General features: G+C 42.0%; 1 protein-coding gene across 1 annotated transcript in view; it reads right to left on the reverse strand.

Annotated features, from left to right (window-relative positions):
• hmgcrb (3-hydroxy-3-methylglutaryl-CoA reductase b) overlaps positions 1-16,840 on the reverse strand; it is a 32,816-nt gene that overhangs the window by 11,360 nt on the left and 4,616 nt on the right. Inside the window, exons 3-15 of the mRNA XM_017723593.2 lie at positions 16,006-16,117; positions 13,999-14,086; positions 13,809-13,893; positions 12,820-12,925; positions 11,721-11,827; positions 10,818-10,937; positions 10,300-10,424; positions 7,607-7,854; positions 5,884-6,041; positions 4,313-4,507; positions 3,894-4,052; positions 2,649-2,806; positions 1,015-1,120 (exon numbers count right to left, since the gene is read on the reverse strand). Coding sequence (XP_017579082.1) covers positions 1,015-1,120; positions 2,649-2,806; positions 3,894-4,052; positions 4,313-4,507; positions 5,884-6,041; positions 7,607-7,854; positions 10,300-10,424; positions 10,818-10,937; positions 11,721-11,827; positions 12,820-12,925; positions 13,809-13,893; positions 13,999-14,086; positions 16,006-16,117 — 1,767 coding nt within the window. The remainder of the gene's footprint in view (positions 1-1,014; positions 1,121-2,648; positions 2,807-3,893; positions 4,053-4,312; positions 4,508-5,883; positions 6,042-7,606; positions 7,855-10,299; positions 10,425-10,817; positions 10,938-11,720; positions 11,828-12,819; positions 12,926-13,808; positions 13,894-13,998; positions 14,087-16,005; positions 16,118-16,840) is intronic.

A 16,840-nucleotide genomic window follows, 5' to 3' on the forward strand; every position in this document is an offset into this window, starting at 1 on the left:
TAACGCCAAATCTGTTCCACTTTCACAAAATAATCATATTAAACTTAAAATATAACTGACTGCTTTAATATTTCAAGTTCGTGTAATGGTGACGTAAGTAAAAAGTAACTGCACATTTTACAGGTTAATTAATAAGATGCTGAGTGATGATCTGTCTATGATATGAACTGGGCTGAGCCCCAGATCTTTACACGTTAACACATCTTCCCACCTGTACCACTATAGAGTGGAAGTAAAAGTCGATCTGCTTGTAAATTTGCACCAGGTGCATGATGGGGAATAATCTCAAAAATCAAATTGCTGTCTTGTAAACAGTGACACTAAGATTCCTAGTGTTTGCAAAATCATAGTCTGTGATTAAAAACCATGACACTGTCTTTAGATGTGAGAGGGTGTCAGACTTGTCTTTCAAAAGTCTTTTTAAAGTCTTCTAGTGTATGGTTAGCATTAGCAGATCTCCTGCACCCTTACTGCCCTGCCCGTACACTTGGGCCCTCTGACACAGGGCATCTAGTTGTCCTAAAATTTAGACTGGTTACTGTTTGAGGCAGATCTTACAGCGACATGGCCCCCCGAAATTTTGGAACACATACTGCAATCTCTCCTTGACTGTCCCTCACTTTCCTCCTTCAAAGCTCAACTTAAAACCCATTTTCTCAGCACTTTCCCTCTTCTCCTTGCTGAGGTTTTATGATTTTTTTATTTTGCCCTGCTGTGTAAAGCGATCCTGCGTTTGAGAACGGCGTTATATAACTATATAACTTATTACATCATATTATTAATATAAGAAGCCTATTTAGGCCACATAAAAAGTGCGAACTACAGTGTAAGTGATTATAGTGAGTGTGAATGTCATGAGGTGTAATGTGATAATACTGCATAAGTGAGCACCTAAACACATTCAGCTTTAAAGGGAGATGGGCAGTGGAATAAAGGTCACAGAATGAAAGGTTATCAGGTTCCCTACACTTTATTTCTGGAAACGTCAAGACCAACACAAATAAACACACATACCTTAGACAGCATGTTCATGCCCATGGCATCCCCGGTCTGAGACTGGAAGCGGATGTACAGGTTCCTGCCAGCCAGACTGATCTGCAGCCGGTCCAGCCGAGCAAACCTGCAACACAGCACAGCTCAGACAGCGTATAGCCCAACACAGCACAGCTGAGACGGCGTATAGCCCAACACAGCACAGCTCAGACGGCGTATAGTCCAACACAGCACAGCTCAGACAGCGTATAGCCCAACACAGCACAGCTCAGACAGCGTATAGCCCAACACAGCACAGCTCAGACAGCGTATAGCCCAACACAGCACAGCTGAGACGGCGTATAGCCCAACACAGCACAGCTCAGACGGCGTATAGTCCAACACAGCACAGCTCAGACAGCGTATAGCCCAACACAGCACAGCTCAGACAGCGTATAGCCCAACACAGCACAGCTCAGACAGCGTATAGCCCAACACAGCACAGCTGAGACGGCGTATAGCCCAACACAGCACAGCTCAGACGGCGTATAGCCCAACACAACACAGCTCAGACAGCGTATAGCCAAGAATAAAGCCCTGCTTAAGCTGGACTACTTTTACCTGGGGAGGTGCTGTAATTTGATCAATTATCTATGAGATCTTTGATTTTAAACCAGTATGAATCAGCAAAGTCTGCAGTTTAATAATAACCGTCTGTAGCAACTTTAACGGTGGGTGGAGGAAAGACGCCGGGGGGCAGGTGTGAAGACGGAGAGCTTTCTTTTATTATCACTTATACAGAACGCAGAACACTCAGCTTTTCAGCCCATAAAGTACGGCAAGACACGGGGACCTTTTCTAGCTCAGCTTAGTTCAGCTCAGCTCTCACGCCTTCACTGGTCTCCTTCTTTCTCTCTGGCCTCTGCCACCTACTGAAGGAAGAGAGTAACAGCACCTCTGTGCTGACAAAGCTAACGACTAAAAAGGCACAGTTTCTTTATTCTCAAATTCAAAACAGGATTACTGTTATCTACAACATTTTTGTTGATGGCCTAATTAGAAGGAGATGGAAGTATCTTGAAATACTAGTGCAGTGTGACATCTGTCTTGTTGGTACACTGAATAAGTCCATTTTATTAGCCTAATGCAGAGGTCAGTAACCCAAATGTTAGGAAGAATGATTTTTGCCCTCTCAACAGAAATCAAACCACCTTGGGAGCCTCAACATTTCATGTCCATTTTACCATCTTGGCTGTAAATGTCTCAGCATGTGCTGATGTACTACTGTAGGCTAAACAATATAAACGGAACAGAGACGTACTTTGCTCTGCTTTAAGTTTCAGCTCAGAAACTGAAATGACCAGACCTCTTCTGGTAAAATGAATCCAGCTCTAACAGCTTCACAAAAACAACTTGTGCCCTCTGACTGACTCATGAATCATTATACATTTAAAAATAAATGGCTCCAAACATCTACACACTATTTCTAAGCTTTCATTTTACATACATACTAAAAAGAACTGCAAAGCAAGCAGAATCAAATAACACGCTGTTACATAAGAGCCTAAAATAGACAGAAGGATGGAAGGCAGTGCTAAGGATTGCATTTCAGTGTAATGTGATGTTAACACATCCTTCTGGTTCTACTGCTGCCTTTTCAAAATTCGCCCTCTGACCTGCTGGTGTGGTCAAAAGCCTCTTTGACCACTTTGAAGCCTTCAGAACTCTCCAGCCAGGATTTGACCTCTGCAGCCCTGCATGCGGACGGCAGCTGCACGACAGGTCCCCGCGTCATACCATCCGCAAGAACACACGCACTCGCCCCACCCGACAACTAAACAGAGAAATAAACACAGAATAGTGCACTTTACAATAAATACTAATAACATTCTGACCACCTCCTTGTTTCTACACTCGCTGTCCATTTTATCAGCTCCACTTACTGTATAGCTGCACTTTGTAGTTCTACAGTTACAGACTGTAGTCCATCTGTTTCTCTGATACTTTGTTAGCTCCCTTTTACCCTGTAGTGGTGTGTTAGTGTGTGTTGCGCTGGTCTAAGTGGATCTCGTGCTTCTAAGCTCTGAAATACTCTCCCCTTAAATATTAGAGCTGCTCACTTTCAGGAGAGCTTATGTTCTCTGTTTTGAAGCTGCACCGTCCTTGGCTTTAGGTTACTTATTTTATATTGGTTTTATTTTAAATTGTACTTTATTTGATATGTCTTACTGTAGCCTGACTTAGAAAAGTGCTATACAAATAAATGTTTGTTGTTTGTTATGTAGGCAAGAGTAAATAATTGTGAAAAGCCACAAAGCAGCATTACATTTTGGTAATTAATGGCTTTTCACTTTCATTCACAAGGAATGAAGGAGCTGTTGGCTGTTCATACCGAACATGTTACCTCTTGTTTACTAAGATTTGGATGAGTGAACGTGCGCATGCTGGTAAAATACCAGTTAAGTATTACATGTGTGAAGGACAAAACAAAGTATCCCAATAACGTCCTGGGTTTTGAGCCTGACAGCGGCTGAAACTGTGGCTAAGAGTGTAGCCGAAGACTGACTCCGCATAATGCGTGCATAATTGGCCAATGATGCCCCGACTGCGATTCTGTAATAATGCTGAATGATTTGGGGAAAATATCTATATCACAACACATGGAGGTTGGGTTGCCTCTGAGTGGTCTAACTCTACAGGCAGTATAAAGTGTTATCAGGTTTAATTTCCCCTCTTAGAACTTAAGACAATTTTTTTTATAAACAAGTTGCAACTTCTGCAATTTGAAAACTTCACTCTCTTAAATTACGATTTCGTTATAAAACAATTAATCTTTCAGCCCTTTTCTGTAGTGTTTCTGTGGTTCATCGAGCAGCAAAACTAAAGGTATTAAAAGACAGAAATAAAAGAGAGAGACTCACAGTAATGGCCCTGCATCCTCGGTTAGTGCTGGCTACCAAACAGCCTTCCGTCGTTGCCATGGGGATGTAGAACTCTTTCCCATCCAACAGCAGTGGTCCAGCCACACCTACTGGCACCGGCACATAGCCAATCACATTTTCACAGTTTGAGCCCATCACCTTAGAGCAAGAGGGAGCAAAATATTTACACTATGCAAAACCTTAACACTTAAATTAAAACCCCAAAAAAATATATCTGAGAGATGAGACTTGAAGAAAAAGTGTACTTTGTTTTGCATTAAAAACATTCCAAAAACTAAAGTAAACGTCTGTCCATGAGCAAATCACAAACTCTAAATGAATGATTATGGAGTATTAACATTTTTAAGTAACGTCTAAGAACTGATGTGCATATATGTGGAAAAGGAATCGGATGCTACCTTAGAGTAGTCATAGTCTCTGTAGGGCAGTGTCTCCAGGGCCGAGGGCTGGGGCAGTTTACTTGAAAGCATCTCTCTCCGAATGGCAACGCCCCTCTCTGGAGTCTCCAGCGCTGCCTCCAAACGGTATCCCAGAATGCTCCTGTTCTCCACCAGCCCTATCACCTCAGCATTGCTTAGGAAACGTGGACCTCGCTGCACACACAGCCACGGAACCATAAACAGGGCATGTTAACAGCTTCTGTTCACATTTTAAAAGAACACAAATTTTACTCATCTGCTAGAATTATTACCTCAACACTATTTTTCCCTTTTAGTAATGTACATATTGCACTTTCTGTAGCCCCTATCACACATCTAGCACATCTGGACACTCCACACCTAGAAACTTTATTTTAGACACTTTATTTCACTTCAATACCAATATGTGCACATATTTATTCAGTACTGTCATTATATGCTGTTACCTGCGCCTCCTTGTACAGTTATTATTGCGCTGTGTCTTTCATGTCAGGTTAAAGATCTTATTCCAGATTGTTGTATTTTTCTGTTTGTATATCTGCCTGTAGAGTGGATCTTTATATTTATTCTTCCTTTTATATTGTTTACACCCTTATTACTATTATTGTCCTGTGTTGTGTGACTGCTACTGGCTGCTAAATTACTGTCTGCCTGCCTGCCTGCCTGTGTCCCAGTTAATCAGTAAACTAGTACTCAGAGATTTATCAACGCAATTAACTTGCCTCAAGCTTTTGTTTGTGCCCGAATCCCAGCTATGATATGATTTGTGATAACACATGGCCTTTGAGTGCTCTTTTGCTTTTATACAACAGTTTAGCAAAGTACAAAAAAGTAAGTAACCAAACTATACAGGCACACTAAAAGATTTTTAAAATAACATATGCTGCTATCAGGTGTAACAACAGAGCGAGAATGCTTAACTGGCTTGTACTGTGCTGGATTTTGCTTTATTAAAAAAAGCTAACTGGGCTGAAACACTTTATAACTTCAGCGTGAGTGGGCAGGGCTAAACTGCTGTAGTTTGCATAAGGGATATTTGTAAATGCACTGGTTTGTATGACATCACAGAAACAATGAACCCAAAACAGTCTGTAAGTTTAAAGTTTAAAACTTTGTATAAACAATGTTTATACTGGCATTCAAGGCGCAAGTTAACGGGCGTAGTGCAGAACTCGTGCTTCAGGACCTGAAAAGGAAAATGTACAGAGTGCAACACAATTTAACAAGTGCATCTCATCTTGTACCTCCGGATCTCTGAATATGCTTATGCTCAAGGAGTGAGAGAGCATAGGCCCCGCCCCTTCCCCATCCACCGTACACTTGGCTGACCACGATTTCCATACAAAGGCACAGTTTTATGTTCCACATGCTGTTTCAAATGTTAATTTTTCTGATTTTTACTCATTTTTACACCCTTTAACAGAAATAAAACCGTATTCCTACAGACCTTATAATGCCAGACAAACATTCACAGAGTCATGTGAACAGCATGAGGTCTACAGGAGTCATTTTGGGAACCACTGCTTTAAGAATTGAAAAGGATTTCGTACCTCCGGGTCTCTGAGAATGCGCAGGCACTCCTGCAGAGGGCGAGACTGGATAAACTGAGGAGGCTCATGTTTGAGAAGGTGGGTCTCTCTCTGTTCTAAAGGTTCCTTTTCTTTATCTCTCTGCGCTGGAAGACATGACTGTTCTCCGATCACATCATCTATCGAAAAAAGGAAATGAATCACTGAAACATGCAACAAAGCCCAAATACTATGAATAAATAGGCACAAATTACAGATGAAAACAGAATACTCCAGCCCTCCTAGTATTTTTGGGATCATTTTGACCACAAACAAATGTTTAATGTCTATAAATGAATGACTGACATAATTGCTTTGCTTCTTATTTAATAACATTCCTAATTTAATGGGGACATTCTGGTAAACATAAAATTAACATGATTACATGCTTTCAATGTCCTGAACACATTTTGTACTCACTGGTGTTCTCTGGTGATAATTTGACCCAAAGTTGTTTCAATTGTATAAAACATAATGTCAACATTTTACACACATTTGTTTTGAATGATATTGAGAACACATCTTCAAAAAACTTTAACGATTCGGGCCCTGACCTAACATAACATAGCATACCTGTAGTTGTGGGAAAACCACTGACAGTTCACACAAACGGGAAAACATAATTCCCACCAGAACTTTGTTATTTCCCAGATGTTTAAACTGCAGAGGTCAAACTGACAAAAGATAGTAAATTCGAGGATAAGAGGAGGGCCAGATGTGTGTAATGACAAATGGGTAACGACAAATGGGTATCGAGAAGGAGAGAGCAGGGAAAAGGAGGGCAATGTGGAAAGTATACAGGGTTATTCAAAAAGATTCTGATTTTAAAGCGCCATATTTTTACAACCGTTAGGCGTCTAGGAACCAATCAAAATCCAATTGAAAGAGGGAGTCACAGAGTTTCTGACTGTCACCGGAAGACGGCTCCCCTCAGTCTGAGAGATGAGACCCCTGAGCAGCAAGCGTTCTGCATTCTCCACCTCGATTTGTGTGAATCAACCAGAACTGTGCACCATGATTTTCACAGCAGTGAACCTCCAGCAGCTCAGAGCGTTCGTCATTGGTTCCACAGCACTGGATGATCTCAAAAATCGCACTGAAAGAGCCGCGAGCGCAGCGACACCTGACATGCTCAATGCCCAATGCTCATTTAAACCATTTACAATTTACTGCATTGTTGTGTAATGATTTACAAGTGAAATAAATCTTTTTGAATCATCCTGTATATACATGAATGACAAGAAAGAAAACGGGGCACTGGAAAGCAGCAAGTCGGCAGGCGGTCTAACCACGTTTAGCTTTTTTTCATTTTACTTTTATCACACATTAGGATTGCACAATATACATGAAATACCATATTGAATTCATGCTACTGTATATTGTGATTGCCGAATGCCTTCCAATATATTAAACACAAATTTGTGAAGCCTTGCTGTGATGTGGTTTAAAATTTGCCTGGTTTCTTTGATCAAAATTATTCGGGTAAACACACTCACTCATCCCCAAAGAAAATCTGTGATTGGTCAGGAAGGTCAAAATGCAGCAAAAACTTGCATAGTGCAAACGTCTTTGATAACAATATTGTTAAGGCCAATATTGCGATAACAGTTAATACACCATATATCGTGCAGCCCAACCAGATGTTTCTATGAAGCTCTTAATGGTTAATGATTTCTTTATTGAGACCTACAATAGGTTAGCTTACCTTTCTCCTCTGTATTGCATAGTGAAGCTGATGTTGGGTTAGTGTTCACCCTCTCTGCAACTTTGGATGGGGTAAGATCCCTCCTACAGCACTCCTCTCCTGCTCTCCTACTGGTCAGAGCAGTATGAGGGCCGGTTATGGGGCTTTTGATGGACAGGGAGGATTCTGTTTCCGCCTGCTCAAAGAAGACATACTTCACCGCCAACAGCAGAGCCAGAGAGAGCGTGATGACCTGCTCCAAGTCCACACTAGAGAGACAAGGAAGAAAAGAGACCCTCATTCCATTCACATATTTGAGCTGGACTTGAGCTGTGTGTATATATATATATATATATATATATATATATATATATATATATATATATATATATATATATATATAGACACACACACACACACACACACTATAGAAATGAAACTTGACTGTCCTCTAAAAATAACAACACACAGCCATTAATGTCTAAATAGCTGGCAACACAAGCGAGTCCCTCACTGGTGTCATGTGACTTGCCAGATTCAGAAGGTTCCAGGTGTGAATGGGGAGCAGGGCTGGTAAATTTGGTGTTTTGGGTACATTTCGCTCATACTGGCCACTGGATATTTAACATGGCACTGCATGTCAAAGAATCTCTGAGGACGTGAGAAATAGAATTGTTGCTCTCCACAAAGACAGCCTAAGCTGCAAGAAGATTGCTAACACCCTGAAACTGAGCTATAGCACAGTGGCCAAGGTCAAACAGCGGTCTTCCAATACAGGTTCCACCTGGAACAGGCACTGTCAGAGTCCACGTGTTCAGCGTCATATCCAGAGGTTGGCTTCAAAAAATACATGCATGAACACTGCCAGTACAGCTGCAGAGGTTGAAGAAGTGGGAGGTCAGCCTGTCAGTGCTCAGACCATATGCCATACCACACTGCATCAACTCGGTCTGCATGGCCATCGTCCCAGAAGGAAGCCTCTTCTGAAGCTGATGCACAAGAAAGCCAGCAAACAGTTTGCTGAAGACAAGCAGTCCAACAACATGGATCACTGGAACCATGTCCTGTGGTCTGATGAGACCAAGATAAACTTGCTTGGCTCAGATGGTGTCCAGCATGTGTGGTGGCACCTTGGTGAGGAGTACCAAGACACTGATCTCTTGCCTACAGTCAAGCATGGTTGTGGTAGCATCAGGGTCTGGAGATGCATGAGTGTTGATGGCTCTGCTGGCAAGAGGGAGGTCAGCTTGTCAGTGCTCAGAACCTACGCTGCTGATAGCTGATGCATCAAATGTGAAGAAAAGAAAACACAGATACATGTTTCCCATTGTAAGGTTGTGTCTGCACCCCAGAATTGAATCCAGGGATAGCTGGAGAGGGGGTGGGTGAAGCACAGGGTCTCAGGGAAGAACCGTTTGGGGGCCACTCTTGTAGGTGAAGAATTCAACACACTGTGTGGAACCATACCAGGCCCCTCTGAGGGACAAATAGTGGGGACAGCAGATATCCTAATTCTGAATGAATAACTTCCCACCACTGATGAACAGTTGCAAAAATATTTCGTTTTGTGTGTTAAAGATAATCTGAAGCCAGGGTTCCTGCCCAGCATGGCACAAACATCTTGACACTGCACACCTAAGCTACAAAGAACTGAGTGCCTGATGTTGAAAATGGACTTTCAGGATGATCAGCCCAAGCAACTGCTGTTGTGGAATTCAACTTGCAATGCAACGTAACAATGTTGAAGCAAACTGTTCCAAGTTTCAAGATCCTACAAACATCTCCAGTATTATTCATTAATATTTCCATCCATCCATTTTCTATGCCGCTTCTCCATCTGGGTCGCGGGCGGGTGCTGGAGCCTATCCCAGCAGTCATCGGGCGGAAGGCAGGATACACCCTGGACAGGTCGCCAGTCCATCGCAGTATTAATATTAATTAATATTAATGGAAATTAATATTTCCATTACAGCAAAATAGCAGCATTAAACAGCCCTAACCACTGGCTGCATTAACGCTTTGTGTTCAGCATCATATCCAGAGGTTGGCTTCAAAAAATAGATGCATGAGTGCTGCCAGCATTGCTGCAGAGGTTGAAGAAGTGGAAGGTCAGCCTGTCAGTACTCAGACCACACGCCTCACAATGCATCAACTCAGTCTGCATGGCCATTGTCCCAGAAGGAAGCCTCTTCTGAAGCTGATGCACAAGAAAGCCCGCAAACAGACCTCCAAGATGACAACTGTCTTGCTGAGGAAGCTGAAGGTAAAGGTGATGAACTGGAGGAGTACGAGCACCTGGAGGAGCGAAGGTGTCCAACATCCACCATCTCCGTGATGTCATCATGAGTGAAAGAGGATTCCAGTAGCAACCTGTGCACCTCTGGTGAATTCTGTGCCCAAGAGGGTTCAGGCAGTGCTAGATAATAATGACACAAAAAATACTGACCCTCTGAGCACAATTTGGACCTGTTCACTGTGAGATGGACTCACTTGTGTTGCCAGCCTATTTAGACGTTAATGGCTGTGTGCTGTTCTTTTCAGAGGACAGTAAATCTGTACTGCTGTACAAGCTGCACACTGACCATTTGAAGTTATATCCAAGTTTCATTTGTATAGTGTCGTCCCATGAACAGATACAATGAAATATTTGTAGAAATGTGAGGGGTGTACTCACTTTTGTGAGGTACTGTATATAATGAAAGACAGAAATATACCTCGTCATGGCTGTGTCTGCGTCCAGGATGGGGCTGTGCAGGTCCACAGCTGAGCCGCTGGAGTTGCTGGAGGGAGACTCCGCTAACAGCCGTGTGTGGGCATGAACCAGTGCCAGGACCAAAGACTAGACAAACACAGCCTCACATCAACAGCACGGTCAGACCCAAAGGATGTCTAGAACATTCTGGAAATATCTGATACTGTCTAGATTGGTTATAAAACAATTAATCATTTATGACGAACTAAATATTCTTTCAAAAAAGTGCAAATTTCATAAATACAATAAACTCAAATCAAGTTTTCAATGTCCTTTTTTTAAATCTTCAGACCAACTATTATAAATCCCTATCACTATAACAAACAAGTTTTAAACCAGATTTTTAACAAAACTTTCAGTTCAACTTTCATGAAATCTCCACTGCCTTCACAAACAGGCTTTTGTTTAACTCTGAAAAACTTTTTTTTAAATAAGTTATTTATAATCAGGGGGGGTGTCAGGCAGAATATCATTTCTCACCATGATCATTTTGACCCGCTGAGTAACAGGGTTGGGCTTGTTGTCTGCCTCCTCCTCCAGAACGCGGGCAAAATGACTGAGCTGCCAGATGGGTCGCCCCTCCCTGCTCTCTCTTGACAGCTACAGGAGACAAACAGGAAAAGAGTGCAGTTTAGATGCCAACACATACACATATAATGTATATACATACTTTACTTTTAATATTTCTCAATGGAACCAGACACCCCCCCCCCAAAAAAAATGAGGCTTTGTTCTGGAAACAGCGACACACACACACCCACACACCCCCACACACACCAAACAAAGACTAAGACTACTACTAAAGATGTTTCTACTTTGCATTGCTTACTAATTTAAGGCAGATTTTTCATCACAAATAACAATTTTAGCAAAAATACTGTCTTTGAATGTTTATATGAATTATATGAAAAATTTCTTAGTATTTGGTGGTAAGTCAAGGGGACATATGGAACGGTCACACGCTGCCATGGATTCCAGAAGCCTGTGCAAAAGCCTCTAATGAGCAGATCAAATCCACCAGAGAGTCATCTGAAAACAAGCTTCAAAAGTAGAGATAAAACTAAAAAATAAATATAATATAAAAATAATGTAATATAATAAAAAAATTATCTGACCTTTTCTTATAAAGACTAACACAGACAACGTCACATATTTTCTTAGAATTTAGCAGTGACCAAGAAATAATCCAGAACTTCAAGTATTTCTTCATTATTTTAATGGTCACATCTCTTTTTTTGTTTTGTCAAAGACTTTTTATTTCTAGGTTTCAATGAAAAACCTGACCTGTGCAGAAATAATATACTTGGGCAAAATTGATGTTACTGTTACAGTAAAAGGCCCAAACTGCCCAAACATAATTATCAGAGCATGTTCGGTCCTCACCTCCAGGACCAGAGAGACACAGGCAGGGAAGAAGGTCATGAAGACAAAGTAGTTTGCCAGGACGGATATGCAGCCAAAACAGCACATGAGCTCCAGCTGCCGCACACCTGGACAGAGACAGGGAGTCGTGAGGTGGATGCAAAAGGTGAATATAATCAGGTGAGAATACAATAATTCCTCAACGGTTTCAGAGCTGCTACAAGACACACCAACACTGGTGGAGCCTTAAGATTCTCTTATATGCAAAACATCAAGATATTGGTAAGTTTGAGGCTCTGGCACAAATCAAAACATGGTGAACTTATCAGTTGGCCCTGGATCACTGAGCTCATGACTGCACTTTCAGGCTGACAAGGTACTACCAGACTGTTTAATGTAATGCAGTGGAATTAAATGTAGTGTTTCTTAACCGGTGGGTCGCAGACCACCAGTTGGCCGTGAAGCACCCTCTAACAGTCTGCAGGCCTCTACTCAGGGGGAGGCAGTAGATCACAGTGGGCTAGTAGAGACGTGTAAATAAAAACATCACAGTCCCAGGCAAATTAAACGTCATCAGCAGTGCAGCTAGTCAGAGATGCTGAGGTTCCTCAGGGCGCTACCTTATTTGGTGCGGACGCCCGTTTTGACATGTATGAATACACATCAGCGCTGTACTGTCAGTATAATCTGCCTGTTTGAACACTGACTCTTTATACACTCTCATTGCACTCATATCATTCCTGCAGCTCGAGCTGCAGCTGATAAAAACGACAAACGAGCCTGAAAATAATATCAGCATTTGACTTTTGGCCGAGCATCAGCAACCTGAGTAGTTAAACTCAAACTAATAAACCTACGACAAAGAAGCAGATATTAAGTAAGGTTCATTATTGTTGTTGACTGTGATGACGCTAATCCAAAAGGCCACTGAGTGGCGTGAGGTTTATTTCAAATGAGGCGCTAAAACCTTCAAAACTAAAGCAACCTCTCGAGATCAAACAGTTACTCCTGTGGGAAAAACAATTAAAACAAAGGTTGTTCTGTGTGGGCCGCTATGCTTTATATTTATAAACAGGTGGATTTTGCATTGTGCATTTGGGCAGAGAGAATCGAGTCTTACCAGACATGGTTCCCACTCCAATGACCAGGCACTCTACCACAGCGTCCAGAGTGAAGGTCGGCCCCAATATGGCCATGCCCTGAGCTATGTTCTCCCTCACCTCCTCCTGTGGGTTAAAGAGCAGGGATCAGAGCCAGGGAAGCTGATCAGAGGCACTATACAAATTCTTCATAATCTAATGATCAGAGTGGTGCTGCCAGTCTGCTGATTACTGATTCAGGGACTTTTTCTGGAGGTTGCTTCTTTAATATCCGTAATATTTTTGCTGAATAACTGTACTGTTTAAATGTACTTAGGGAACCTGATGTACGTTAAAACGTTTACTGAATATTTTGCCTATTTTATTACTAATACAAGTAGCAATTATATTATATAAAGTTAGTATAGAGAAAAATAAACAGAAAGATGTATTTATTTAGGGATGTATCAATACAGGAATTCTGGGACCGATGATGATAAATAAGTACAAATATAAAACATAGAAACTTGGACCAATTTTTTTGTTACATAAAAATGGAACATTACAGTTTAAATGTAGATATTTAAGCACAGTAGCCCAGTGTCACTAAACACTCATGCTTATTTACAATACAGTAAACATGCTATAAAATATTGGTCAAATCTAAACATTTCTGATGCCATTCATTTCTCTTTAACAGTTATCTACCAAAACAAATTTGATTCCAATATCACTGTGCCCTAGTATCCCAAGTATTTATCCACAAAAGGAGTGCCTATTGAAATGTGGGCAACTTCCAGACACTGTAGCAGGTGGATTCAACTGTTTGCCACAGAATTTTTTGGAGTAATTTATTAGTGAACAACATGTAATGCAAAAGTCAAAGGATTTGCTTCATAAGGAATACAGAGAGATGGATCATATCCGGGTCTCGTGCTAAGCTTCAGCTAATGAAGAAAATCAGCCTCAGTGGCTGACAGTCTACATTTGCCGGCAGGGAGATGCCCTCGGCTACGGTGCTGTACAATACCTGAGAGTTTGAGCTGAGAGCGAACTTGGCCAGCGTGCAGGCTTTAGACAGGTCAATCAGCAACAGGAAGAAAGGCAGTGCTTCACTGGAATAAACACATAACGACAGGGTTACTTCAGGAGTTTCACAGACATAAACCTACACACAGTAAGAAAGTGAAATCAATACGCTTTTAAAATGAAGAGCTTACTTGAGGCCTGTGAGCTCTTTGCCCAGGAAGTGAATGACCACAGTGCTAAAGACAAAACTGGAGAATACAGTGAAGAGTCCAGCAATACCTGCATATAAACAGAAGAGCCAGCAGGCAAAGAATTTTGTTACACATATAACAATGTGCAATATGAGTAACATTTTTACACACACAAACACATATACAAATATCACACACAGTATCTCACAAAAGTGAGTACACCCCTCACATTTCTGCAAATATTTTATTCTCTCTCTCTTCATGGGACGACACTATAGAAATGAAACTTGGATATAACTTCAAGTGGTCAGTGTGCAGCTTGTACAGCAGTGCAGATTTACTGTCCTCTGAAAAGAACAACACACAGCCATTAACATCTAAACAGCTGGCAACACAAGTGAGTCCACCTCACAGTGAACGTGTCCAAACTGTGCTCAAAGGGTCAGTATTTTGTGTGACCACCATTATTATCTAGCATTGCCTGAACCTTCTTGTGCACAGATTTCACCAGAGATGCACAGGTTACTACTGGAATGCTCTTTCACTCCTCCTTGATGATTTCACGGAGCTGGTGGATGACACCTTGTGTTCCTCCACCTTCCACTTGAGGATGCCCCACAGGTGCTCAACTGGGCTTAAGTCTGGAGACATACTTGGCCAGTTCATTACTTTTACCTTCAGCTTCCTCAGCAAGACAGTTGTCATCTTGGAGGTCTGTTTGCTGGCTTTCTTGTGCGTCAGCTTCAGAAGAGGCTTCCTTCTGGGACGACGGTCATGCAAACAGAGTTGATGCATCGTGCAGCGTATGGTCTGAGCACTGACAGGCTGACCTCCCACTTCTTCAACCTCTGCAGCAATGCTGGCAGCACTCATGATTCTATTTTTTGAAGCCAACCTCTGGATATGATGCTGAACACATGGACTTTGTTTGTTTCTTTGGTCGACCCTGGCAAGGCATGTTCCGAGTGGAACTCATCCTGGAAATCCACAGTATGACCTTGGCCACCATGCTGTAGCTCAGTATAGCTACCATACACATGAAGATAAACTCTGTTGTGCTCATTTACCAACAGAGTCTGAATCTGATTCTGCTGAGCAAAGGTTTTGCTAAAAACATACCCGGAAGTAAAGCCTTGGCTCAGCACCAAGCTCACCACCCCCAACACAGAGCCTCAAATATGGCACACCTGGCCAATGAGTTAATTCCCTGCGCTGGCTCACCTAGATGGGGCCGGCCCCATAAAAAGCACAGGCACAGGATCAGTCGGTGAGTGGTTGCAATTCCAGCGGCAGTGGCTGAACTAACGCCTCTTGTTTTCTTTCCCTTTTTTTTATTCTCTCTCTCTCTCTGGGCCTTCCTAGGGGACTAAACCTGCTGGGCTCCCTGAGCAGACCTGCCAGAGACTGAACCGTCGACCCCCTTCTCAGTAGAGAGAGCTGGCTGCATGTAAAGAGACTGAACACCCTCCCTGTAGGGATTTGGTTTGGTTTACATTTAGTTTACATTATAATAAAATCAGCCCAGCGCCGCCCTGACTTGAATTTTTCCGTGAACTCATGTTGTCCCTCTCGGCAAACGTCCTACACAGTGTTTCTCACCACATATTAATCTCTTCGTTGCGCAAAAAGGCACAAACAAGTCAAGTAAATTTAGCTTTATTTGTGTCATGGGATCTGAGGAGATCTGGGAAACTTGCTGCGTGTCATTCTCTCTTTGCCTTGTCGTCTAGTGTGAGCTCCCTCACGACAAAAAGACAAGAAATTCTGTGACAAACTGATGTTAAGTATGTGATGATCTCCTTTTAGAAATCTGTTAAGATTTTTAAATATTGTGTAGCGTATGCCCAACCACAGGCTGAAAAGTGCTTGAAGGGTTTCATCTTAGCACTATATAACATCAGACTACATTCAAATTAAAAACAGAGTGACATGGACGATTTTGTTTTCAGTTCAGTTATTTATATGTTGGTAGTACAATACAGTTAGAACACAGGTTTACATACTCACCGAGCATGTACTTGGAACCGAGCTGCCTCAGGTTTTTGAACTGCACATAGATGTAGACAATAGCCAGGCACCTTGTGATGGTTAGGATGATAACATCACTGCTTAGGATCTTCTGAAAGAGTGAACAAATAAAGTGTTTTTTTTTCTCCACAAGGTTCTGGACTCCCATTTAGTTTTTGGAGCCTGGGATGAAAAGCTTAACTGCTCTCCAATTTATGAGCAAGCAGCTGTTTTGGTGTTTTTTCAACAGACACCTTGGCATTACAGCAAATGCTCAAACACAGTTTCGCATCGCGTCACGAAACCTTTAGGTCTACAAATATGCATGTAAAAGTATAAATGAAGTATGAGTCAACCAACAGCTCCAGGCTGCAACTGCAAATAATACGACCATGGCTTTGTTCACACAGCAGGTAAAAGTGGCCCAAATCTGATCTTTTTTTTCATATGTGACACAGATGTGTGTCTGTCTGTCAGTGTGAACGGCAAAAAAAAAAAAGAAAACACTGTCAACAATCTTCAATTCTGATTTGAGACGTTTTCATACGTGGTACTGAAATCTGATACGTATCTGATCTGCGGCAGTGCGACTCTGAACAGCCAGTTCGCCATTCTTCATAATTTTGCACTGCAGAGACCTCAGAAACACTTAGGCTGAAGTTTCTGTACAAAAAATTTGAAGAAATGTATCCAAACCGCTCCTTAAGAGAACAAGGCTACAGCGTCAAATAAGTTTAAAGGATCTGAGGAAGTGGCCGTGGCCGAACATCGTACACTTTTTTAAGGTGAACATGACCTCATTCTGGGTGATGAGTCCAGGTGTCAGTCAGTGAAG

Source organism: Pygocentrus nattereri, chromosome 16 (assembly GCF_015220715.1).
Source record: "Pygocentrus nattereri isolate fPygNat1 chromosome 16, fPygNat1.pri, whole genome shotgun sequence".
Classification (NCBI taxonomy): domain Eukaryota; kingdom Metazoa; phylum Chordata; class Actinopteri; order Characiformes; family Serrasalmidae; genus Pygocentrus; species Pygocentrus nattereri.